The 26,846-nt window shown below is 37.9% G+C and overlaps 1 protein-coding gene across 1 annotated transcript in view; it reads right to left on the bottom strand.

Moving 5' to 3' along the window:
• The window catches only part of CDH7 (cadherin 7), a gene marked incomplete at both ends in the record, with an annotated part of 116,742 nt that extends 90,194 nt beyond the window's left edge, over positions 1-26,548 (bottom strand). Inside the window, one exon of the mRNA XM_082640561.1 lies at positions 26,339-26,548. Coding sequence (XP_082496687.1) covers positions 26,339-26,548 — 210 coding nt within the window. The remainder of the gene's footprint in view (positions 1-26,338) is intronic.
• Between the last annotated feature and the right edge of the window lie 298 nt (positions 26,549-26,846).

Below are 26,846 nucleotides of genomic sequence, written 5' to 3'. Positions count from 1 at the left end.
AGCATACTAAACAGAAAAAGGTTAGTCAAATGCCATTTAATTAAAAGCCAGAGATATCAATTTAAATAAAGGCCAAAGAGAGACAGACAAGGATTAGGAGAACTGGAGAATATATACAACTATGAGGGCAGAAGGAATCCAAACTCGTCAAGTTGTGTCTGTTTTCTCAATAGTTCTCTCATATTCTAAACAAATTATAAAACTAGTGACAAGAGTTTTGGGACAGAATCCTAGAGTAAGCATTCAATTATTATTATTATATATTTGATCACTTAACATGGCCCCTAAGAATTCCAGTGGAATGTCTGGCATCAGTCTAAATAGACAGTGTCTGTGACCAGAACGTTTGGGGCCAGGGTTTGGTCCCTCTGCTTAGTAGCTATGTATATAACTTTCTTTCAGCTTTAATTTCTTCATATATAGACGTTAACTAATGATAATGTTTCCCCCAACCTCAAAGAGGATCTGTGAGACTCAAGTGAGATAATTTAAAAAAAAAAGTGGCTTACAAACTACAAAACACTAAAGAGCAGTGTTTATTATGTTAGTGCTATCTGATTAAGAACACCACATATAGAGTCTCAGATGAAACTATTTTACTTATCTGTATGTATATATGTATGCCAAGAGCAAACTGATTAGAAGTGTAACACTGAAACATACACATAAGCATGTATACACATATGTGTGTATATATACACACATACACATACATACACATACATACACTCATACCTGTTTTATGTTTCAAACGGAGGAGATAAGCAAAGGGACCAAAAGACAGAAGTGTCCTTTCTAGTCTACAGATTAGATCCTCCTTAAAGCATTGTACACATTTATAAGGATTGTTGCTTCAAAAGCAAGAAATTAATGAAATCTTCAAACATTTTTTCTTATTTCTGAAAGCCCTTTTAAAAAGAGTTGTTTTTTTCCTGTTCCATGTCTCTACATAATGTACTATTACATATACCTACAGTGACGCATTAAAGTATATGATGCTTTGTCATTTAGTGGGTGCATTTTGAGCTAATGACCTTTCATAAATAGCCCACAACAACGGCTTTTCTACAAAAGGCACTAAGATCATTTAGAGCAAGATTTTAAAAACGATTTCTGACTAGCTGGGTGAAGAGGAAAAAAGCAGTTAGAAGTGGGAGAGAAGCTAAACATGGGTGTATTGTACCTTTCTTTGCCCTTTACTCCCAAAGGGCCCTGTTAATGACTAAGCTTAAAAGTCAGCTGCTTCCTCATTGAGTCGTCAATCCTACGTGCTTGTGCTTCACCATCAACCAGGTTCAATGAGTTGTTTTTCTCACCCACCTCCCATGTTTAGGGATTTGAATGATTCATTAACGAACATCTCCAGGTGGATATCCCTCAGGCAACTTCAAATTCAACACCGGCAAATTGCATCTTAATCTGCTATTTCCCATCCTGAGCCAGAAACACTGGATTTCTCATCCAGGGTACAGCACTTACTATGTGGAAGCACCTTTGCTGATGCTGTAGAGGAAGCAGTGAAAAAGTAAACCTCTCTTCCCTTTTCTGCACCCCTCCCAACCCTCTCAACCCCACATTTAATTGGAAACATAATGACTTCACCTTCCAAAGAAATGTTATTCATTTTATCTTTCTTATCCTCCTCCCCAAGACCTTATTTCAGTCCCCACCACCTCTTACCTGACATACTTAACCATCACTGAACTGACCTTCTGCCACGAGTCTTGACCCCTTCAATCTAAAACCCTGTGACACAAGCAGAGTTAGCCTTTCTGAAGCTCAAATAGGCTCGAAGCCATCCCCCAAAGTACCAAAAGACAGACAAACAAAAACTTCCTAACCAAGTATATTAAAATTTCATGATATGGCTCTTGATTCAGCGCTGCCTCTCTTCTCCTTTTTGCCCTATTCTTTGGCCATCTGAATCCCTAACAGACCCCTTAACAAACTGTATTTTCTCACATCTCCATGCCTTTGTATTGGCTACTCCTTTGGGACAAGGAATCTTTTCCTCTTGTCCCATTTATTTAGGGACTGCTTTCTCATCCTTCAAGGCTCAGCTGAAATATTACCTCCTCTTTAAAGACTTGTCTGATCTCCCCAGGCTTCTTTTAGTGCACTTATTTGTCTACTGCACATTTATAAAACCCCCTATCAGACAACACTTAGATTATCTTTAAGTTTCCTCACTGTGTTGTGACCTACAGAAAGGCCAAGAATCGTTTTCTGCATTTATATCCTCAGTACATAGCCCCATGGGTGTGCAGCCCATGTACTTCATAAATACTTAATCAGAGAGTAAATGAATGCATGTCCTGAAAAATATTCATGATGACATGACTTCTTATAGGACCATTACAGAGCCACGAATTTCTCCTTTTTTATAGCTCCTTAACCCCCAAATTTGGTTTTCAACCAGGCCCATTTTCTTAGCTACATGGAAAATCTGAACTTGGATAGGGTGGATCTGTCTAGAGTCTTATTAGAAACTTTGACTCTCATGAACTGACTAACCATCCGGGGATGGTTTCCATCTTAAGAAAAGCCGGTATAACTCTGCTTCTCCTTCTTCCCTAAGGACACACAGAAATAGCACTATGTTATTCTCTAGATTACACAGATGTCTAGCAAATGGCATCGTGAGAAAGGTCTGTCTGGTCAGTGAAGTGGTGACTTCCAGGAAGCTGTGAACCACTAGAAACTCAAGCATTTGTACTAGTTGAGCAGAGCAGCAGATGGCCCTGATGAGCTCTGAACCGGATTATCTCTAAATATACCTGCTCATACCACTCAGCATGGCTTCTAGCTGCCAAAGTGAACTCTACACATAACGTGGCAAATAGGGTTCCTTCCTTCCTTCTTGCTTCCCTTCTTCCTTCTCTCCCTCCCTCTTTCCTTCCCTCTCCTCTCCCCCACCCCACCACCACTTTCTCTTTCTTAATTTCAGATTTTGTGTGTGCGTTATTCAGGATGAACGGTTTGATAAAGCCAGCGTAAATTTAGTGATGATGACCCCAAGTGCTTTCCTGTTTTAAAACTGTTTGGTAGGGCTTCCCTGGTGGCGCAGTGGTTAAGAATCCACCTGCCAATGCAGGGGACACGGGTTCGAGCCCTGGTCCGGGAAGATCCCACATGCCGTGGAGCAACTAAACCCGTGTGCCACAACTACTGAGCCTGTGAGCCACAAGTACTGAAGCCCGTGTGCCTAGAGCCCGTGCTCCGCAACGAGAAGCCACCACAATGAGAAGCCTGAGCACCACAACGAGTAGCCCCCACTCGCCACAACTAGAGAAAGCCCAAGCGCAGCAACGAAGACCCAACATAGCCAAAAATAAATAAAATAAATATTTTTTTTAAAAAGCCTGTTTGGTATTTAAACCTCTTTGATGATTTGAGCCAATAATGTAGAAGTTGGTATACAGTCCAGCAGAAATAGCTCTAAGTAATGAAAATTCCACTGCACTTGAAGGTTTTTGAGGAGTGAGAGTCACATGCATTAGTGGTACTTAATAAATGTTCATTGAAATAACCATCTATTATTTCAGGTGCCCATTTTATACCCAACTCTGCACCAAACCAGCCACAGTCCCGACAGTTTAACTTTAATACGTTGTTCACCTGATGAATCTGGATCGATTCCTGATTTATACAAACTTGTTTTGTGTGTGTTCAAACGAAAGACAGAGTAAGGAAAAATACTGAAAAACCAAAAATCTTTAGAGCTAATATCTACCTTTCTTCTTGCTTAAGATTTTAAGGCAAGATTTCAGTGCTTTCATTTCACTAAGATCTATCCCACTAAAGAGTAAAGGTGATTTACGCTTCTCCATTCTTCACACTAACTGGTTACTTCCTCTGCCTTGAGTTTCACTAACTTATTCAGGAAATACATCACCCATACATCTACTGAGTGCAAGAGTCCTATTAGTCTCAGTCGACTCAGAAACTGTAGTTTCTTAGCTATATTCATCTGTGGAATATATTTTAAAAATACTTATATCAGACCATCTGCTCAGTGCTGAGAATGCAAAAATGAAAGACAAAGATCCTCCCTTAAAGAGTTCACCCAAGAGAAGAGCCAATCCCTCAAGCAGGGAATTATAGCTCTGCCTTTTTACACTACTGTCCTTGCCTTTATGTATCTGGACAGCCCATCCACTCTTTTATAGTGTAGAAATCAAAATTAAAGCAGCTCTACTTTTGTTTTTCTTCTATCTATACCCTTATCACTTAGTCCCAATCTGAAATTTAGACTAAAAGTTCTTGAAAATGTGTGACTTGTATTTGATAACCACTCTACATCCTCATGCTTGTAAGAAAGTTTCTGTCATATCTTGTGGAATGAATGGCAAATACTAAGTAAATTTTTGTTAAGTTACATTGAACTTATACCAAAACGACCTCTACCAGTGAAACAGAGCAGGACCCTATGGTCCTTCCCCACCATGTCCTCCACCTGCCTTTTGTCTATAGAAAAACTTTGGCCAAAGAATAAATTTAATCAGAAAAGTGAGAAAAATGCAGAAGCAAAGCAGAGCAGTTAAACAGGACAAAATAATAATAGTTTAGTCATTCAGTAAAGTCAAGGACCTTTATTTCCTCCTCAAGGGCTAGCCATAGGCCATATCCTTTGAGTCATTTTGTACATACTGAAACTCCCACCAGGTGGAAGAAGTTAACTACATGATGACCAGAGTGTAGCCATGACATAAGCCACAATTCCACGAACTGGACTCAAAGAAATGGAAACAAATCCACTCTGGAACTGAAGATTAACTATACTCAAAACAATCAAGATGACTCTGATCAGACCACTGCATGACCAATTTCCAGATGACTGTCAGAGCTGACTGTGCCCTTTCTGCATGTAGCCCCCTCCCTCTGCCTATACACCCCTGAAACTCCCCTTTAAAAGCTCTTACCTACTGACTGTCAGAGGAGCGTCAGCCTTTGGACACGAGTCCACCCTCTCCCCTCCGGGTGCTGGCCTCCAGAATAAAGCAACCTTTCCTTTCCACCAACCTTGCCTCTCGAGTATTGGCTTTTGAGCAGTGAGCAGCCTGACCCCACTTTTGATAACACCAGCAGCAACAGACGCAGAAGTTAATAACCACCTCCCTCAAATCAAAGTTTCAGTAATCTTCCTTAGACCACTGAGCGCCTAAATATATGTTGCATAATTCAATGAATTTAAAACATTAATTAAATGAAATGTTTTGCAAGAAAAGCCCTTTCTATTCATATAAACATGCATACACACACATACATATCAAATTTCTACTAAAATTAAAAAGACATACTTTTTGGTAAAAATTTCCTAAGTGTTTCATGCATGACTTTCAACCTGCATATGTCAATAAATGTTGCTAATGATAATGATCCTTAATTTGTTTTGATAAAAACACTTAAAATGTAACAGTCTTTTGGCAGAAATAATGAGTTTTCATTGATGGGCATGAAACCAAGGAAATTATTTGACCCAGAGAGTTATCAATGCTTAAAGCTATCCTTGTACAACATGATTTTGAACAAGAACCCAGTCCCTTCGGAGACATTATGTTAATATATTCAATTAAACATTTTTCAGTAAAGATTTCTTGTTTGCTATGCAGAGGTGGGTTTACTCTGAAGCTAATGCACCTTAAGATTTTAGGCTCCACAATTGCATAGGCTATTTCTAAGACCCAAGGGACTGGGGGGAAATGGTTGGCTTAGCAATGTAATTACAATTTTGTAAAACATCCAAAAGCAATTGTTACATTTTTTTCTTGTGAAGCTTTAGGACCCACAAAACGTGTACCTTTTTCTGGTTATCATCTTTTTCAATGTTAGGTATGCTCCTGAAACATCATGTATCATATCAAAATGTTGAGCTTGAAAAATACTTCCTCATCCCTCCCTATTATACAGTCAGGTACATTCACTGTAGAAACACAAGCCTGAATCTGTGTTAAATGCCACGGTGAAAATTTCATCATTACCAATTCACATTATAACCATGTTAATGGGAAGCATTAACTCAGATTTACTACCACCATTTACTTCATGTCAGGTAATATCTCTGGGCCTAGGGAACCAGACTCTACATGCCAATACATGAGAATCATGTAGCTGCAATGAACACCACAGTTATTTATAACACATTTTAAAGTGAATGTTCAGTATAATATGTTACTTTAAAAAATTATTTTGCTCTTTATAATCAAACATTTGTTTCTTCTATTTAAAATTTTAATTTTTTTGTAATCTTTGTTTTATTTCCTTGCATGGAAAATAACTCTCCTTCTAAATCAAAGTACTTTACAGTCACAACGTTCATGCTTTTTCTTAGACTATCAAAATCAGAGTAAAATACTCCCTTCATAATATATACAATGAACTCTAAAACCAATGACCCTAGGAAAATTATATATATTTGGTTCCCTAAACACTATTAGACATTTTTCTATTAAGTCTTGTTACTTGAGTTTCTTTCCAAGGATTTTAGATGTTCTCCTACATATTATATAACATCTACTACACTGGGAAGAGCTGTCTTGGAACAATGGCTAAGAATATATTGTTAATGTATTTTCTAAAAGCATTGAGTTTAAGAATGAAGTTCTTAAATGACCAGAATTTGCCTCAACAATGACGCAATGAATTCCATGTTATCACTTTAGCCAGACATTTTTACTAAATTACACTGAACACAGTATATAATCTCTACCAGATTGCTGGCATATTTTAAGGAAATGATCCAGTTTTCATGCTGTCTCTATAGATAACTATATGTTATATTTGTCCCTTTCATCTGAGAATTATCCAATACAAATATGTATATTTTTACATGACATATTAATATGGCACATATGCTTGTTTTGTGTACGTCACGGTTCCCTAATAAATAGTATCATAAAAATTATGTTACACGCAACGTATTGGATTTGGTCAAATCATAGTTTAAATGCATTGCATTGTAAGTGGACCACTGCAATAAATTAACCAACTTCTAGTTAACTGAGGATCAATCCAAAAGCCATTCATTGAACTTTAGTTACTGCAAACATCATAAAAGAACACAAGTTCAATTTCCTAATTGTTTCTCCGCCTGTCTGTCTAGTGAATAGGTTGCTCCAGAAGGGACTTAAGATGGCTTATAAGGATGCTAAGTACAACAAGATACTAAATAAATGAAGCAAGGCAACACTAGAATAATAAATGTGGCAATACAAAAAAAGGTTCAGTAATAAGAGGGAGTCAAAAGATGCTACCAGAACTTCTTGTCATGTTGTTCTTTTTGGACGCTCAATTAAACTCTAAGCATCCGGAGAGGTCATGGGCATTACCTCTCCAACAGTCGTGAGGACGTGTTTCTAAGGACATTTTTTCTTTTAATATATTTCAACTGCATTGTCATTATATCAAAGAACACTTTACTAAAAGCAATCACACAGGGGCCAGGTGGGCTGACCCCCTCCCCCTTCCTCCCTGCGCTCATATGCTACTCACTCCAAACCAGCCACAGCAGCCCTTTCTAGTTCCTCAGACAGATCAAGCCACCCTCCACTGCTTGGATTTACTTTCCCCAGGTGTCCACTTGGCTCATCCTGCACCTCCCATTGGGCTCTGAAGAAATACCATGTTCAGTGAAGCTGACTACTCTTTAAACAAATTACAACCTCGCCATGGACACTCTTTATACCCATTCCCTTATGCATTTTTCTCTAGATGATTTGTCAGCATCTGTCACGCTCTATTTTTATTCACTTGATCTTGCCAGGGTTCCCCGCTAGGATATAAGCTCCACTCTACTCTTGGTCCCTTACTCCATCTTCAGTTTCAGCCATTATCACTACGTCCTAATAGTCTCTGCTCAGAATTTCCACCAAGAAAGCCTGATAAAATGTGGCGTTGCACAATTGTGAACACTTTGCAAAGTCTAAGTCGGCGATCCTCAAGATGTTTGCTTCAACCCACCAAGGTCCTCTCGAGGGGCCATGAAGAGATGGGTTAGAATCTCCATCTGTGCCACTACATTTTCCATAGAAACCCTGTGCACCACAAAGGGCTTAGTTAGTGCTAGAGTTACTGCTAGTACCTGACTAAAGTTGGTATTCATAAGCTAAAGCTAGGATGCAATTATCATTTATAGACTCTAACTCAACATTCTACAAGAAATCTGGTTGCCATGATACAGTGCAGTGTTTTTGCCAACCTCCTATATCATATATGCACATGCAATGAACTGAAAATTCTGCTTTCAGAAAGGATGCTGTATTATCTCCTACATTTTGAGCTTTTCAGAATTTTCAACTATTGATGTTCTTGCTTTGTCATTATCTCACTATTAATTTATCTTCATCGACATCAATTTACTTTTCCTCTGGTTTATTTATTTAGGGGGATTAGTTACCTAATAATTGGATGTTAGAGTGTCCATGCATTATGGTCCAAAATATGACTCATACATATCCTCTTTGCTAAAGTAGATACAGCTTAACTTTGTTATTCCTAGATTCTGTATTCATGAATTCACCTACTCGTTGTCATTTATTTGTTTGTAGTCATTTGTGGACATGTGCAAAGCAGCAAAAAATTTGAGTCTCCTGGTTTGCCCATTCCTAACCAAGGTTAAACACTCTGGCTTTCCTGTTTCAGCTCTCAAATTGTAAATAAGTGCTTATTTTGCAGTCTATTTAGTGCCACTTTTTTGTGTATTTGTGTGCTTTTTATTGGTGCTTTTGCTATTTAAAGTGGTCCCCAAGTGTAGTGTTGAAGTGTTCGCAGGCACAAGAAGGCTGTGATATGCCCCAGGGGGAAAAATACGTGTGTTGGCTAAGCTCCGTTAGGACACGAGTTATAGTGCTGTTGGCTGTGAGTTCAATGTTAATGATCAACCACATATATATCAATATATATATCACATATAAGTTATATGTTATATATAAAATAAGGTGTCTTTAAACAGAAACACACGTAAAACAAGGTTATGTGTTAATCAGTTGATGGAAACGTTGTGACCAGAGGCTCACAAGAACCTAACCTCTAGTGTCCCCCAGGATCAATGGCTCAGTATTTGCTCATTCAGTGTTCATGGCAACTTTATAGAACATAATTACCATAAATAGTGAGAATCAACTGTACAAACATAACCACCCATCCAAAGGAAAATTTTGCTCCATTTTAACACTTTTGTTATCCTTATATTTCATTTCTACCTACAAGTAGAAATCAACCAATAGGATACTTAGAGACCAAGGACATTTGCCCTATTTAAGATAGGACCTCTCCCTCTTAAGTGGCAGACAGATATTAAAATGTGGCAGAGGAATGACAAGGAAAAGAGGGAGAGAGGGAAGAGAGGAAAGGAAAAGGGAAAGGTGAAAATGAAAAGGATTTGAATTGCACATATGCTGTTATGTATTTCCTTCCGATAACATCATCTTTTAAAATACCTAAAAGGTTGACTTGTAAACACAAAATCATTTTTTTGTAAGTGAAATAGCTCTAAATTTGTACCAAAAAAACACATTCAAGTATATAAAATGCTCAAGGTAAAAACAGTTATCGTATGTACATTTGCATATATTTGCATGAAATTTATATGCATGGTCAGATTATATTCATGATATTTTAGAGAAAAATATAAATGTTGTTAACCTGATTTCTTATTTAAATTGAAGTTTCTCTTCTCAATTACATTTTATCATCTAGTAACTGTGGTTGACATAAAACTTAGTACATGTATATAAAATGAAAGGTTGAACAGGGCCAATCTAAGTAAAGGGCACTAAGCACCACCATCACATCTTTCTGAGTATTCAGTGTCAATTCTCTGATAAAATGGCAATGGTATAGCCATAAAACGGAATTAAATTCGAGTTTGGCAGATGTTCCTCTAAAACACTACAGAGACTGTCAACTCCTCCCATTCTATCTCCATCTTGGGCAGTTACTTATCTATATTTTATAGCTCCACAGACTTCCAAAAAGTATTGGTGAGGACCATATGTGACTCAAGTGGAGACCACAAGTAGTACAACTGAATCAGTGTCAGAGATTTGGGGAGGAAAATCCTCTTATTGGCTTCTCTGCCGAAAGGCCAAGACTAGAAGCAAGACAACTGAGGATGCAAAATCTAAAGACGAATGCATTCTCAGTTTTAGGCAAGTGCTAACCTTGACCTTGTGTTTCCCTGAGCAAGAGCCTTCATAAGGGTGAGGGGCATAGGGCACAAAACTTAAAGCGGTGCTCATTCTCATTCGTGTAAGTTCTGATGGTAGAGAAATATGAAGGATGGCATGTACCCCTGGGAAAAAGAACACACCAGTTTCTCTATGCAGTTTTTTCCCATTTGGGTTTTGTAACTTAGCCCATCATGTTCATGTGATACTGTATGAGTTCAGGGTAATGAACTTTTGAATCAGCATGGCACCAGCTCTTGATAAAAATAATAATGCTAGACACTTAGGTAAGCTTAGCATTTTGTTGTAGATCAGCCAGCATGAAGTAAATACAAAGGAAAAGTCATTGACTCCCTGAAAAATACAGATTAAAATCACTAAATGGCTGATGACACTAAATGGCTGTTGATCAAAGCAGAAACAAATATGAGTGAATTTAGCTTCTCTATGCAGACATTGTTACAAAACCAACAAAAGGGGCACTCATAATATTCTTAGGTACACTTATTTTTTAATATAAGAATATGGTACACTTATGTACCATATATATATTTTTTTTTTTCTGTATGCGGGCCCCTCACTGTTGTGGCCTCTCCCGTCGCGGAGCACAGGCTCCGGACGCGCAGCCCCAGCGGCCATGGCTCACGGGACCAGCCGCTCCGCGGCATGTGGGATCCTCCCGGACCGGGGCACGAACCCGCGTCCCCTGCATCGGCAGGCAGACTCTCAACCACTGCGCCACCAAGGAAGCCCTGTACCATATTTTTATACATGTGTTTTAAGTTGAATAATAGTTATACTTTGGTGGTCTGTGGGAGCAGGGTATGAATTATTAGAATTCTCATATCATAATGTAGGGGATAAAGGAGAAAGATTACCCCCAAGTTATGGGCTCAAACTGTAGTGAAGAGTTTGTGAAGCCAGAATATGTATTCTCTCCACTCAACTAGATACTTCTATTTAGATGGATAGATTTGCTCCAAGCTGAAGAGTTTTTCTTTTCACCTAAAGGCAAGGCTTACCGTAGAGATCATATAATAAGCCTCCTATGAGCTTTTGGGTGGGTTTAGCATTCATTTTATCTAGAAACCTTGAGGATTTTCATGTTCAAATGTATAGAATTTGCCCTTAAACTCATGCGGCTTTCATTTGGATATAGTCAACTGACTTGATTATTTTTATACGTGAAGAAATACTTAGCTACAGAAACATTTCTTCAGCTTTATAATGTAGAACTGCATTTTAGGAAGCCCACCTCCCTTTGTACCATACATCCTTTGGATGATTTATTTCAGCATCCTGTCTTTCATTTTATTTATTTTTTAAAAAAGGGAAAATCATCTCCGGCCTTCTTTTTCCCTCTGGCTTTTCTTTAATTATACTGTAGAACACCTGCCTACCTGAACGAATTCCTCTGCAATGACAATTCCTAGAAGACTAACAATATTTCCCAATATGGACCCTCTGTGTCCCTCATTCTGTGTGTAAGTAAGGCTATCAAAATTACAAAATATTTGGTTTCTCCTTATTTATCTTTCCAATGACACACATATACCAAAAATACCTGTTTCTACAAATATTAAATTATATCAAGATGTTCAATCCCCTTTCTTCCCTCAAAATGTCAGAATTCCACTACTCCAAAAATGTTAGGCAAACAGTATTAATTCTCAACAGATGTTTAAATGCTACCATATTTGGAACAAAACTGAATTAATCAAACTCAGTTTCTGAATTCAGAACTTTACGGCATATAGGATGGGTAAAACTTAGCAAGAGGTTTGAGCCAAACTTCAGACTAAAGGAAGTTCTGACCTCAGGCATAATCTTTAAAAAAGAAAAAAAAAAGGAAAGAAAGAAAGAAAATTAACTGAGAGATTAACAAGCAATCCCATTTCTCTAGCTCCATTAAGCATCACTTTTCTTCAGCAGAATCCTAATGGCACTGGAATCTCTTGCCTCCTGGGAAACTCTCAAAGATGTCATTAGCTTTCTAGATTTGGAAAGTATCTGAGAATAAAACAATCCTCTGTGTGTGTGTCCTGCCCTTTCTTCAAATCTGTGGTTTGAAAAGCTGTCCTATGGAATTTTAAATCTGATTTGATTCTGAATATGTAAAATTTAAAACAGCAGCCAAATCCTTAAAGTGTCTTTAGGGTATGTATCAAATATTACTCATCAATAATGACCAAGAGAAAGAGATTGTCCAAGTGTACTTCATCACTAATTACCAAAAAAGAGTATATGTGGTGTAAATTCTGTTCCTAACCTAATATTGTATAAACATAACTAGTAACTGCTTTTCCCATCAGAAGTAACTGTTATTTAAGGTTTAGTATTTTACACATTTCAAAGTATTTTAACAGACATTGTCTGTTGGAGGTTCTGAGTCCAACTCTGTGGTGATGGGAGATTCAGCACCACCGTCCCTTCATAGTAGATGAGCATACAAGGAAAGGAAATGTAAAGGACTTGTCTGTGGTCATGAAATGTGTCAATGTGAGGGACATTGCTTGGGTTTCTCCTTGTTTTCTCCTTAGACTATAGGTTGTTTTGAAACTATGCTTTAAAAAGAAAACACCTGACTCAGGTCAACTATAGAAAGTAGTGATGGAAAGCAAAGTAAAAATATGTATCACTATTAACAATAACAGCTAACCCTTCATGAATGTTTCCTATGTGTCAGAGATGAAGTACTTTACATATCATGTTATTTAGTTCTAACAACTGTATTACATAAGACCTATTATTAAACCCATTTTACAGAGATTAAGTTGACAGAAGCTGAGTACAGTTAACCCTCCGTATCCACAGATAATGCATTCTTGGGGATTCAGCCAACTTCGAAACCCACAGATAAGGAGGGCCAACTGTACTAGGCCATTTTATATAAGGGACTTGAGCATCCTCAGATTTGAGTATCCTTGGGATGGGGGAGAGGGGGTCTTGGAACCAATCCCCTGCAGATACTGAGGGATGTCACTTCCAAGTAAGTGGTGATGGTGAGGTTCACATTTGGATCTCCTTGCTTTATGAATCTGAGTTAGGATTTCACGACTAACTAGGCTAAACTCCCTCTCAATGCACTGCCATAATCTACCAATTCATTACCATTTGTACTAGGTAATATATCCAAGGGTGAGCACGTAAAATGCAAAGTGTCACATAATTTCCAATCCCCTACGAGAAAACAAAACAAAAATCTTCCCTCTTATTTTTCTAAAGCACTTATTTGCAGGGTTTAATCCCCATTTTCTTTTATCCTCTACACGTTTCTTATCAGACAACCAACTGAAATCATGCTGCTATCTTTTGTGTTGAACATTCCAGAAAGCTGCAAGATAACCAATCTCCTTCCCCCCATCCCTTCTATCTTCGTTTATTTCCTTCAGTTGGGTTTACGGCAGGCTTTAAAACAGTGCCAGGGCCATCATAGGAATTCTGGGGATGCTTAAGTCTGTGACCCCAGGTCATCAGGGTGGCATAACTATCATTCAAAATCCAAACTTGTCTCCTGGGCCCCATGTCTTTCCAGTGGACTAGACTGTAGCCTCAAAATAAGCTGAGAAACAGCAGTAGCTTCAGACACTCCCAATACAGCCCTGAGGAAATCATGCTCACTTGGATGCATCAGAGTCAGAAACATGTGGAAAACGCCGTGTCCAGGGCCCACAGTCTGTACGACATGTTGCTGATGCAACAGGCTGTCTCTCGGCCTGGAAACCTGTCTATGCCAAAGTATTCAGAGCTCTTAAAATTGCCCTAAATGTACTCTCGAACTTCTTACCAGAACAGTGTTTGATACTCTAGTTATATAGGCTGTATTTATGCAATGTTTAGAATGACATATTAATAAATAAAGCAACCTATTAAAAAACAAACAAAAAATCTATGGAAAATGCTACTTTAACTTTTAAAACCAAAGCAGAATGCTGAGACACCTGAAGGAACGAGTAAGAGAGAGCAAATACCAGCAGTGTGTGCAGGAAGCTTTCAGAATGTGCTGAGGAAGAAGAGAGACTAAGCTCCTCGTTTACCTTTTTTTTTTTTGAGGAAAACAATATTTGGAGAAATTGGTTTTGGCTTTCCTAGTTAACATTCAATTTTACTATAGCTTCCTCTTAGCATATTCACTAGTTATTTTATGATCATATCTATTTAGTCCAAACCCTAATTTTTTCCTACATTGTTTTCTTCAAGAGATAATAATAATGTTAATAACAACAATAACAGGTAATGCAATCCTGTCTTGTGTTAATGGCACAGTTCACATTAAGGGAAACAAAAGTCATGATTTTTCTCTTTTGAACTGATTGGATTGGTTATAAATTATCGAGGTTGAATCTTGATCATCATATTTCAGGATGTTGAGAAACATCACTGAGTCTGAGGACTGTTCTGGAAACCATGTCATAAATGAAATACCTGAGTTAAAGAGTTCTTTAGTCTTTTCAAGCACTCAGTTTAAATGGGGAGAGGGGATTACCAAGCAGCTGCCCTCAAATATTTTAACAGCTAAATATAATTCAAGTTCCTAAAAGCAAGAGTTGTCCCAAAGCTTAATATCATCTCACACCACCACTCATGGCATCCCATGATTTCGTGCTTCCCATGCAATCAACAGCCATCCGTCCTGAACATCCAGGCACGATGCTTGGTCCAGGCATGATGCTTGGGAGTGTACGTAACCCCGTTCCTCACCAAGCTGACTCACTTTTGGAAATACACTCCCTCCCTTTTACACTTTGTTTTATGCTTTCATATTTACCCTATCTTTCTCTTTATGCTCACCACGGCCTTGTGAGGTTACTGTCGTTCCTATTTTATAAGTGAATGACATGAGAAAAGGAAGTATCTGCTTGAAGTCACACCATTGTTAAATGGCAGCCAGTACGCAAACCCAACTCACGTGACTGTGAATTGTGTGTTTCCACCACACTTCCTGTCCCAACTAAGAAACAGACCTGAGGCTGCCTGATCAACCATCGGGGTACTGTACAAAGAATTCCTGAATTTAGAAAGAGACCAGAGCAAATGAGCTTTAAAGTTCCAAGCAGATCTACTCTGAAAAATAATTAAACTTAAAATAAGAATATATTATTTTTCTTTTTGATGAAAATATTTGATTTTGGGTTGGCCAAAAAGTTCGTTCAAGTTTCCCTTAAGATCTTAGGGAAAAACCTAAACGAACTTTTTGGCCAACCCAATATTATAACATTTTGAATTCAATATTAAGGACACATGATTTGAAAAAAAAAAAAAAATCATTATATGTGAAACCAAGCAGGACCCTGTAGGGCTCCTGGGCACAGAAGCCTTTCTGTGTCCCCTGTTTCTTGTTTGTAGGGAATAGGCTTCAGCCTCCATGACGTTCCCTGAGTTCCAAAGGGCAGTTTCAAACAGTTGCTAATCGGGGAAGTGAGGGGATGCAGAGACAAGGGAGGAGCAGTCAAGAAACAATAGTGCAGCCTTGGGGCAGAGTCCTGGTTCCATCTCAAGGGATACACATAACAATATCTTTGAGCTCTTCTGTAGAAACAAACCCCCCAACAAATGCAAGAAGTTAACTACTTGATGAAGCATTCTTCATTCCAGAGATGTCACAGTTTGATAACCTTGAGAACCACAGAAGTTCATCAGGAGACCACCTGAGGCCAGATTAAAGGAATGCAGGCCCTGCAGACACCCTGATCCTTTTCAGCAACCCCACCCTTGAACCAATGCCATAAAACACCTCACCAAATCCACCCCCAGATTGGGACACACAGTTTTGAGGGCATTAGCCCACTGTGTCCCCCTTTGCCTGGCAAAGCAATAAAGCTATTCTTTTCTACATCACCCAAAACTCTGGCTCCAAGATTCTATCTGGCACTGGTGCACAGAGGCCAAGTTTCAGCATCATATGTGATATTGTGTATCTCATGACCAAAATTACACAAAATACTTTTTCTTTTTTTTTTTGCTAAATTCCAAGAGAGGTCATTGCTTGAAAAAATAATAAAAAGAGCTACTGCATGACTGTTGAAGCCTCTGAAGTAGCTTAAACTCCTCCCCCCACAAAGCTTCCATTTCTCCTGCACATTCTCTAGCTCTGGATAGAAAGTTAAAACTAGAGGGCTGTGGAAAACTGGACTTGATCAGTGTGCCCAGAGTTTACAGAAAAATCAAACTTAGACATAAGTCAGAAGGCATAGACAGTGTGAAGAAAGTAACACTGAAAAAAAATATATATATAAAACATGATATTAATCATGTGAATATTAGTTCCCTTTTGTTTCTCATCATAAATCCCACTGTGAAATCTTAATTGGATCTGAAACAGAATACACTTCTTCCTCTGACCCTAACCCTGACTCCTCACTCATTTGTATATATTTTCCATCATCAATTGTATTCACATTTCCAACAAATGATCTAATCAATGGGAAAAACCAGTCTTGTTTCAGATCATTACACTCCACAACTGCTCTCCCAAATTCACTGAACACAGCGTTGTGTCATAGCCAGAAGTCTATTTGCAGGTGTTACAATGATTAACCAAAAAGACACCTTATCCTTTGAAATAAGGCTTGTATTTTTACTTTCAACGTCAAGCTTTGCAATACTATCCCATCATTCGACACGAATCTTTGTAAAAAGCACTTTTCCAAGGTTGTGTATCTACTCGACAATTCAAGTTACTTTTATTTTAGACATGGCTCTGTGTTTCTTTATATAGTCCATGTATGATTTTAGCGTTACAAATAAGCTCTCTCCATGTGCTACAGTCATGTGATTATTTCTCATCTGTTTCTCCAGTAATCATCTTTAACTATTGATGGCTTCACTTTTCTTAGATAGAATTACATTGAATCCCAATGACTAGAGCTCACCAGTATCTGCTTCTCCTGAATAAGCAACATGAGTTAGCCACCTAAATTCAGCTGTTATGATTCAGCTGAGAAAATTATACAAACTGTTAAGGAGAGAGTGTATGAAATACAGAACTGAGATACATTTCTCAGATACATTATGAAAAAGAAAATGTCAACTTTTACTTTTTCATTTCAAAGAACCAAGTGCAGAATGTGTAATCTCTTACTCTCCACACAGATTCTGCTCCAGTGTGGACCCTTAAATGACTCACAAATCAGAAAAATCTAATTTAAGTATGGTTTGACTAATTTCACTAGTGATCATCACAAATCTTTCAAACTCACATCTGTTGAACATTATGTATGTGTTGTCCAAATCTTGATTGTGTGTTTTCAGTTAAATACCTTAAAACATGTCAGCATTTTAACTAAGAAGACAAGTAAATACCCTAAGGGAAGCATTCTTATCAGATAATTGTGCACTGTTTACACACAAAACTTGCTGGAATGATGTTGATCATTTTGGTTCTTGTAATTACCATTCCTGTAACACAGCCCCATTTTGAGAAATTACTCTTCTGCATTTATCTCACAGAAGACAAGGATTCTAGCTTAACTAGAAATGTAGATGGCCTCCCCATACTATCTTGGTTTTCTCCCCCCAGATCATTTGGGCACTCTGTTATTTGTTGGTGTGGTGACAGGAGAGACAATAATCCTCAGGCTTTTGGTCTGAGAAGACCAAAGGCTGGCTGAGGCCAACATGAGTATTTTCCTGACCATTTCCTTTTCTCTAGCTATTATTTACTGGAATGTGTTCAGACCTTCTCTTACACTGAAATGTTAAGCCATGAGATACAAAAGTAAGCTAAGCGGGCTTCCCTGTGACGCAGTGGTTGAGAGTCCGCCTGCCGATGCAGGGGACACGGGTTCGTGCCCCGGTCCGGGAAGATCCCACATGCCGCGGAGAGGCTGGGCCCATGAGCCATGGCCGCTGAGCCTGCGGTCCAGAGCCTGTGCTCCGCAACAGGAGAGGCCACAACAGTGAGAGGCCCGTGTACAGCAAAAAAAAAAAAAAAAAGTAAGCTAAGTTGATGCTTGAGCCTATCTTGCTCCATCTTTCCACACCAGCTCACTAGAGTACTACACTGCAGTGTAGGGCCAACCAGCTACCAATGCTCCTAATCTCTTTATAACCCCTTCAGGGATGGGCTAATGGTCTTCCCATTTGTTTGAAGGTGTACTTTTATCAGTGAAAACTCCTTAAGTGTATTATATATTTCATATACCAAAAACTAGAGTTTTTTAAAGATGAGATTATTTTTAATTGAAGTCCTAAGTATTTTCTTTCTAGAGTCTCAACAGTTTATTTTTCCATACCCTATTCTGGAAATTTCTGTTCTAGGGTTCATTTCAAATATTTCTGTGTCCTGGCTTAAATACCATTTTAATCTCTCCATTATCATGCCCTATTATTCTAACTATGTTCAGTTTCCAGATTTACTAAATTTTAGGAAGTAGTATGCAATAATTTGAGAGCCCTTGTAAATGTATCTATCCTCTCTTGAACATATGCCATTTTAAAGGTAAAGGTTTCAAAAACATATGTTAAGAGGCCTTGATAATAATGCAACTAAATGACACTTTGAAGAAAAAATTATTTTTATAGACGTAAAACATCTTATTAACATTTTTCCAGAAATTTAGTTTCCAGATTTGCCATCTAACTCTTCTGAATTATTTCTCTAATGACTGTCCCATTACTCTACTTATTGTACTTCCAAATGTATCTTTTACCTCATCTCCAATATAAGAACTCCTCCTTCCTAAATCACAAGGCTTTTCTGAAGATTAAACAGTACTGACTGTGAATCAGAAATGTTATAGGCTCTACCAAGAATCATTAAGAGAAATTCTCATTACTAAATCTTTCAAACATTAAATAGAATATTATTATTTAGACTTCAACTCTCTTATGAATATACTAAAATGTAAGACATTCTATTGCATTCTCTTGAGCTACTTCTTTCACCTTAGCTGACTGTACCTATTATTTTCCAAAGCAATGTTTTATTTACAATCATGAGGGTTAAATATTTGTGGCACACTGTACAGTATAAAACAGTTCTTTATATTTTGTAAGCAGCGGGGGAGAAAGCACTTATTTAAGTATAGATCAGTAGACATCCTGGAATCCTAGACTACAGAGAGTAGTCTTGCATGGTTCAGAGGAAAAAAAAAATCAATTTCTCTGAGACATCCTAAATTGATGTGCTTTTGAGAAACAAGATCAATTACTACATAAAATTATGGATATTACCTGACAGCATTTTAGATTTAAATTCCATCCATGTTTCAGACAAACCCACAACCTCATCCTAAAAATGGACAGTGGACCTTAATGAATCATTCAATACACATCCCTCAAACCAGCAGTAATATTTATTCGAATCTATAATGACAGCTTAGATAATTTTATACCTCCCTTCAGGATTTTGAAACTTTTAGATGTTTTTTCAGCAGAACATGGCAGATACCCCCTTGACCAAGTGATCAAAGACAACATCAGCATGAATGAGTCCTATCAACATCCTGTGCCTCCTGACAAGATGCAGTGAGGAAGGTACACCACCACTTCTGTGGAATTCTTGCCCAAACTATTGACACATCACCTTACACGCCTCCAATAGAAAGAAGCATGAAATTAACCCAGATTGTGAGAGACTCTACCAAATTACTAGTCAAGAAGGACAAGAGATGACTTGAGGAGACAAGACAAATGCAAGACACCATACTGGATTGGCTTCTGCCAGAAAAGCCGCTTTACTGTAACAACTGGAAAATTCTGAGTACAACCTGTTGATGAGTAAAGAGTACTATACCAATGTTAATTTCCTAGTTTAAACAATAGGTACAGTCATGTACGACACTAGCATTCGGAGAAGCTGGGTCCTGGCATGATATGTCCCAACCTATATGTAAGTCTGAAATGATTTCAAAATATTTTAAAATTTTACCTATGTGATCTCTATTTTACAGGTGAGAAGATTGTAATTTATTGCTCAAAATAATGAGGAACTTGCCAGTATAACCCAGAGTTTCTGCTTACTGATCTTTCCACTATATAAAGCTTTCCACTATATAAAGCACCCAATATCGTTTTAGAAGACTCTGTCCTACTGGGGTTTTTTGTTTGTTTCATTTTGGTTTTTTTAGCCACGCTGCACAGCATGCGGGATCCCAGTTCCCCCTGCAGTGGAAGGGTGGAGTCTTAGAACACTGGACCGCCAGAGAAGTCCCCTGTCCTACTTTCTAAGAAGATAATCACCCCCCCCTTTTTTTTTTTTTTTTTTTTTTGCTCTGATAAGGAGACTGGATAAAAGGATCATGAAATCACAGAGGTTTTCCAGGTATCCTCATGGAAGCGTTTGTTCACAGATCCATGAATGAGTGCCTCTGGTTTACCCACCTCCACAGCTGTAGATCAGCTGCAGGACTGACTGTTCTACATTGCCATCTGGTTACCTGCTTGGCTTATCAACCAGACTGAATGTTATGAAAGAGGAGAGTTTATTTCTTTAGACTCTTTTATCTAGCACAGTCCCTAACACAGAGTAGGTATTTAATAAGGATTTGAAGAAGAAGAGAAGGAAGGGGAAGAAAGGAAACACAGGATAGGCTGCACAGCATGCAAAAGATTTTAAGCATATTTATACAAACTACTGTTTCTCTCCAGTGATCACAATCACTATGACAGATAATCAATATAAATCAGACAAAATGATTAGGATGAAATTTCTCCCACTCTAGTACTCAACTATGTATGCTGAAGCCAGCAAAGGCTCAGTGACTGTCCTGCTCCTTATCTAATTCTGTCATTTATCTTGGTGACTTACAGACACCGCTGCAGATTCTGTGACTCCATATCAATGAGCACAGCACAGAAAGCTGACCAAACAATTATAGTGCACTTACTATAGAAAGGCCCCATATCATCCTTTTAGCTGGTTATCTTGTCTTTGCACTTAAAAACTCAACGTAAATACAATGTAAAAACACAATGGGTATAGACTGAATTTTTCTTTTATGATTTTTGCTTCTACCATCACCAAATGGGTAACAAGTGTGTATAAACACACACATTAAAGAAGACAGCATTTTTAAACGATTTTGGTCAACACACACAAACAATCAGAAAATAGAGCCAATCTAGGTTATCTAGTTTGACTATAATTAGGTTTATAACCATAAGTCCCTATCCTCCAACTTTTAGTTGCGTAGTAGCACATGTAAAGTACTTGGTAGCTAACTACAACCTTCATTTCTAACCTAAGATAACTTTGAAGAGAAAATAAGTAATATTAAACTGAATTAATGGTAGGTGTCTGCATTTTAGTGGCAAAGCCTGATATATTTTATTTTCATTATGGTTTTGAAAGAACATACAAAGACTTGGGGTTGTTGATTTTATGTGGAGAAAATGCATTTACTACTTTATAGTTATACCGGAGTTTTATAAGAGCTAAAATTAGCTGCCAAAAAAAATATTTCTAAGGGTCTGAACTTATTTGCATCCCACAGAGCTTATCCATGTCCAAATTCCCTTTGAAGCCACCAGGAGTTCCACATTTCTACCAGCAAAGTAACAAGAAGATAAAAACAAGGGTCTTCACAATTCACTCTGGTTATAAAAATGTTATGAAAATGGGTTTCCTATGCATACGCAAGGAAAACAAACTATTTGCTTTCTTCTAAGACTGGAACCAATTTCAGGTAATCTACATATTTAAGAGGATGCTTTTGCTTTTTTTTTTTCCCCTCCAAAATCTATAAAATGTAAATTTTACCATGATATAAATGCTCTTCCCTAAGTACTTAATATTTGGGATTATTTTCTTTTTGTGTATCTAATATGAATTAGCCCCATTAAGGAATCTCATTTGTAACCCAATTCTTTTAAGGCAACCTCTTTTCAAGATGAAAATTTCTCTTCTGGAACACTGAACAGAGCTTTGGTGATCAGGAAACAGAGAATCTCTTGGTGAGAGATACGGCTGAGGTTTAATTAAATGCATCAAAGATGCTCACCGACACTTTCAAGCCAGGTGAAACTGAGAGCAGAGTGAATCCTGTACTGCATTCCTCTGTCTTTGATTTTGACTAGGGCAATAGGCATAAATTCTCCCTGAATGAGGAGGGAAGAAAGGGAAGTAGCAGGAAAGGCAAGGATGTTAACAGCCAGAGAAGCAGACTGTGGAAGAGGAATGAGACACATTTCAGTGAAAGTGATGGCCTGGAGCACAGCAAACGGCTGGCAGCCCATTACAGGGAGCAGAAATGAAAAACACTTACTACCTGGAACTGAGGCTGGGTGGTTTTGTAGAGAAAATTTTTTGTCAGACGGTTAGGGGACATTAAGGGAGAAATGCCAAGGTGAGGAAAAGACTGGACTACAAAAGTACAGTGTGATGCAATCAGATGGCTAGAAACTGCTATTTCCTATGCACTTGGAGAGCCAAGTCAGGGTGATACAAAGTCACAGGGAGAAAAGGATGGCCCCTCCACTTCATTGCCCCTGTAAAGGGACAAGAAAACAGGTACGGCAACAATTAAGAAATACTTTTAAGGAAAGGTGCACTATTATTCTTTAAAACAGAGCTCCATACAGCACGGTGACTCTAGTTAAATCTATCATACTGCACATTTGAGAAAGTTGCTAGGAGGGTGGTTCTTAAAAGTTCTCAACGCAAGAAAAAAATTTGTAACTATGTAGTGACAGATGTAAATTAAGACTTATTGTGGTCATCATTTCTCAATTTATACAAATATCAAATCATTATGTTGTACACCTGAAAATAATATGTCAATTATGCCTCAATTAAAACAAAAAGAGCTCCATCAGAGTAATGACTGATGACACCTTCCTTATGTCAACACATTTAGACTCAGCAGTTTATCAACTCCTATCACAAGAAAACGATGGGATGCTAATGATAAAGCTCAGATCCTAACCTAGACCAGAAGTCTGTGCCCTGGAGGCATCTTGGTGAGGGTTCTAGAAGCACTCCTGGCCCTTTCCACCAGACTGTTCTACTTTGGTCTTGAGTTATCACGTTAAACAAACTCAGTAAATTGGCTAAAATAATAAGGTCATAAGCCATCTTGTGACCTCTATATCTCCAATGTCTAAAACACCAAATTTTATTTAAGTGTAGAATAATTTAACTGATCTTGTTGGGCATCAGCCGTTATAATGGTCTCCAAATTTGAAGGCTAAAAAAAAACCGTTTAGACATGATTTCTCTGACATTTAAGTCCTTGTGTTTAAGGACTGAATCATTTACCCACTAATCATATTTTTGCCATAGTTTTATCCTGTACAAATATAAAGACAAGCTGTATTTCCATTCACATCCAACACAGACCACTCCTCTAAAATAATGTCTACTTCCAACTGAAGGATCACAAATATAACACTGGACACAACACAATAGATTATTCACAACCCAGTTAATTTATAATTAAAAGGTACTGAAATAAATATCATGATGTCTAGATTAACGTATGTTCCAAGTATTTTTATCTCATTACTTCTCAGTAAAAAAAACGAATTACGGACATCATTATTCCCATTTTAAAGATGAGGAAGCTACAGTTTAGTAATTTTAGGCAACTTAACCAAAATCATACAACTAGTAGGAAATACCTGAGTCAGCAATAAAACTGAGTCAATTTGACGCACACTATAAGTATCCATTATGTGATTAAATAAAGCCACCAAGTTTACCAAGGTCATCATTTATATTTTCCAAATTACCCAAATAGCTATGTTTTGTCAGGAAGACTCAGAGTGTAGCCATCTAACCAGCATAAGTTAAATATGCATCTGTGAAAAGTAATGATTAGGTTCCTTCTTTTCTTCCCTTGCTTATCTGCTTATCCATTCTTCCACTCTTCATCTAAAATTTTCTGTTCTCTCAGTCCTGTAAAAAACTTCTGGTCATAGCCATTACCTCCCCCAAAGTAAAAAAAAAAAAAAAAAGGAAGATATATCTATTGTACATACCCAAGTGATCAAAACTGTACTGAAGTCAAAATTATTCCTATAACTCGGCCTATTCAGACCACCAACCTAAAGGATTCACGTTCTCAGCCACCTTTTCTCAAGCGAATGTAAATTGCTCCTTTTAAAGCCTTTCGTTTGTCTCCTCTATAAATTCTGTTTCCATCTCAAATTATTGTATTGCCCCCTTTCTGTACTTTAATCAATTAAGAGTTTTTTAAAACCTATTTCCATCCTGAACATTTTACTGTGAAGGGTAGTATTGAACTCCTCATACACAGGCGTTCAAGAGATAAGCACAAACTTGTTTCCTGCCACATAAAATCTGCTAAACAATTGTCTCTGATTAATTGAAAAGGAGGCACAGAATAGGTGCTACCTAATCAAGGAACCACACAACTTCTCTTAGAAAAATAACAACAGCACATAGCCCAGTACCTTCACAGGCATTTGGAATTTAAGTAACCTAGAGACATGCATTCATAACTTTAAACTGACTTATAGGGATTATTTCGATATAAGCATTTAAAATTGTTATGGTGAAGGGTACAAAATTTAAAATAAGGGTTTTTTTTTAAATTTTAAATTACAACTGATTTCAAAATGTCAACCTCACCCAAGCAACTCCATTTAAAACCAAATTAATGGAAGTATTTTAGTCGTGTTTAGAAAATTTGACACTTGTGCAAAAGCGTGATTTCACCTAATAACTACAGACCCTTTATGAAGCAGTTGAATTATTATAGACCTGTCCATTGAAAAAAGTTTGACGAATTTCTCAAATTTTCATTAAAAATGAATGAAATTCTGAGCTAGATTCTTAGTCACTAACATTGCATAAGGTTACTGCTTTCACTTGATTTGCAAGAAAACAAGAGAGATGGAGAGATTTAATACATGTAAAGTGTAAATGATGGTGCTACTGATAACAGTAGGATGGCTATGAAAAGAAATATATACATGCACCAAAAAAACAATTGTGTACATCCTTTCTTAGGGCAGAAAAATGCTATGACCAGGCTAAAAGAATTCCTAATCCACATCCCCAGAAAACTTTAATGTATTCAAATCCTTTTGTTTACAATATGGTATCAGTATTTGTACAATATAGAGGCTTTCAAAGGAAAACAAGAATATATATAATAAAGATTACCTTGACTTATGTAGATACCTATCAAGAAAAATAGATTTTTCACCCTTACCTAAGGTCTATTCAAATGAAATGATGACCCATGGAATAAATTGCAAAGATTCTTCCTCAATCATTCACAGTTGAAAATATACTCAGGGAAAAAATCCTCAGTTTGCTGTGCTTCACTTTATCAGGAATAGATGCATAAAACTGACAGTGAAAAGCATAAATGCAGATGTATAGACATCTCGCCAACACACTCCACTTAGAAACCCTCTACCAGTGCGCAGCATCAAGTTGAAAAAGCTCAGGAAATCTTCACAGACATGAAAATAATCAAACCTGCAACAGACTAGAAAGTGGGAACACGGTACCAGGATGGTCGGGGAAAGGCCACGCCCCCTGAAGCACCCTTCAGTTCAAAAGGAAGCCCCTGCCCAGATACACAACCAGAAAGAAGCTGTGAAAAAAAAAAAATCTCCATCTGGCTACCACTTGGCCGCCAAATAAATACACCCCAAACTGCCCACTGTTGGTCTAATATCACTTTTCACGGACTTCTGTTCATGTTCATTTTTAACCAAAATGTAATTTTAAAAAGCAAATCTTAAAAATCCATTAAAACAAGACTACCACTAAGAAATGTAGGTTTGAACTGCTCGTGATTTAGAAGCAATAGGCACAATAATTACACTTCGCAATTTTTAACTGCAAGTACCAGAAAAGGATATATAAGCATAAAGTTAGTATGAGCATCATTCAACCAGTAGCCCCCAGAAAGAAGCTCAAAAAGCAACTGGCTGTAAGAACTCACGACTCTTCATTTATCAGTGAACATTCTTGCTCTAATCTTGGAAATGACAGCTTTACTAACACGCCACAATCATGGTAAACTCGGCCTCTGTAGGATGCTCACCTGTGCCTAGGAATAAAGCAGCACTCCCTAAATTGTGGCTACACGGGATGAATAACACCTGGATTACAGTTTCAGCGTGGCTAATGAATGCCGAAAACCTCGCAACAGTTCGTGTTTTCCATCCCCAAAGCAAAAATTAGCAGTTCTCCATTCAACCACAGACATTCACAACAATCATTTGTGACTTCGAAAGGCCAAACGCCCTACCTTTCCTACATAGAGGGGGTCTGAACCCATGTACTCCTCCAGCACAAAGAACTGATTCCACACCCAGCTGCGCTTGGTCCGGGACCTCCCTGATTGGAAATAGGGCTTTGATCTGGACCTGGAGAGTTCTGCTCGACTCATCCCAGAAAAACACGGGACAAGAGCTATTAGCTGCAGAAAATGGCAGAACTCCACTTTGCCCAACTTCATCTTTTTTTTTTCTTTCTTTTTCCTGTGTAAGAAAAAAACCTTGACAAGAGAAAAGGCACAGTTCCAGTTGGCTTAGTAGCTCTTGCCTTCGGCAGGGTGTCAGCTGGGAGTCCAGAGATAATAATTTGTAGAGTGTTCGGTTGGGAGAGGTCACAACTGCTGAATAACGTTCGCCAAAGAATGGTGTAATAGGTACCTATCAGAACAAAGAGAAGAGCTGGTGTCAGAAGCCGAAACACACAGTAACTTTTCATTTCCTTGCACTTACTAACTGACTCTTGATCTTCCCAATATACCA

The sequence above is a fragment of the Mesoplodon mirus genome (genome assembly GCF_964341445.2).
Source record: "Mesoplodon mirus genome assembly, chromosome: 13".
Classification (NCBI taxonomy): Eukaryota; Metazoa; Chordata; class Mammalia; order Artiodactyla; family Ziphiidae; genus Mesoplodon; species Mesoplodon mirus.
This window is presented reverse-complemented; position numbering and strand designations above follow the sequence as displayed.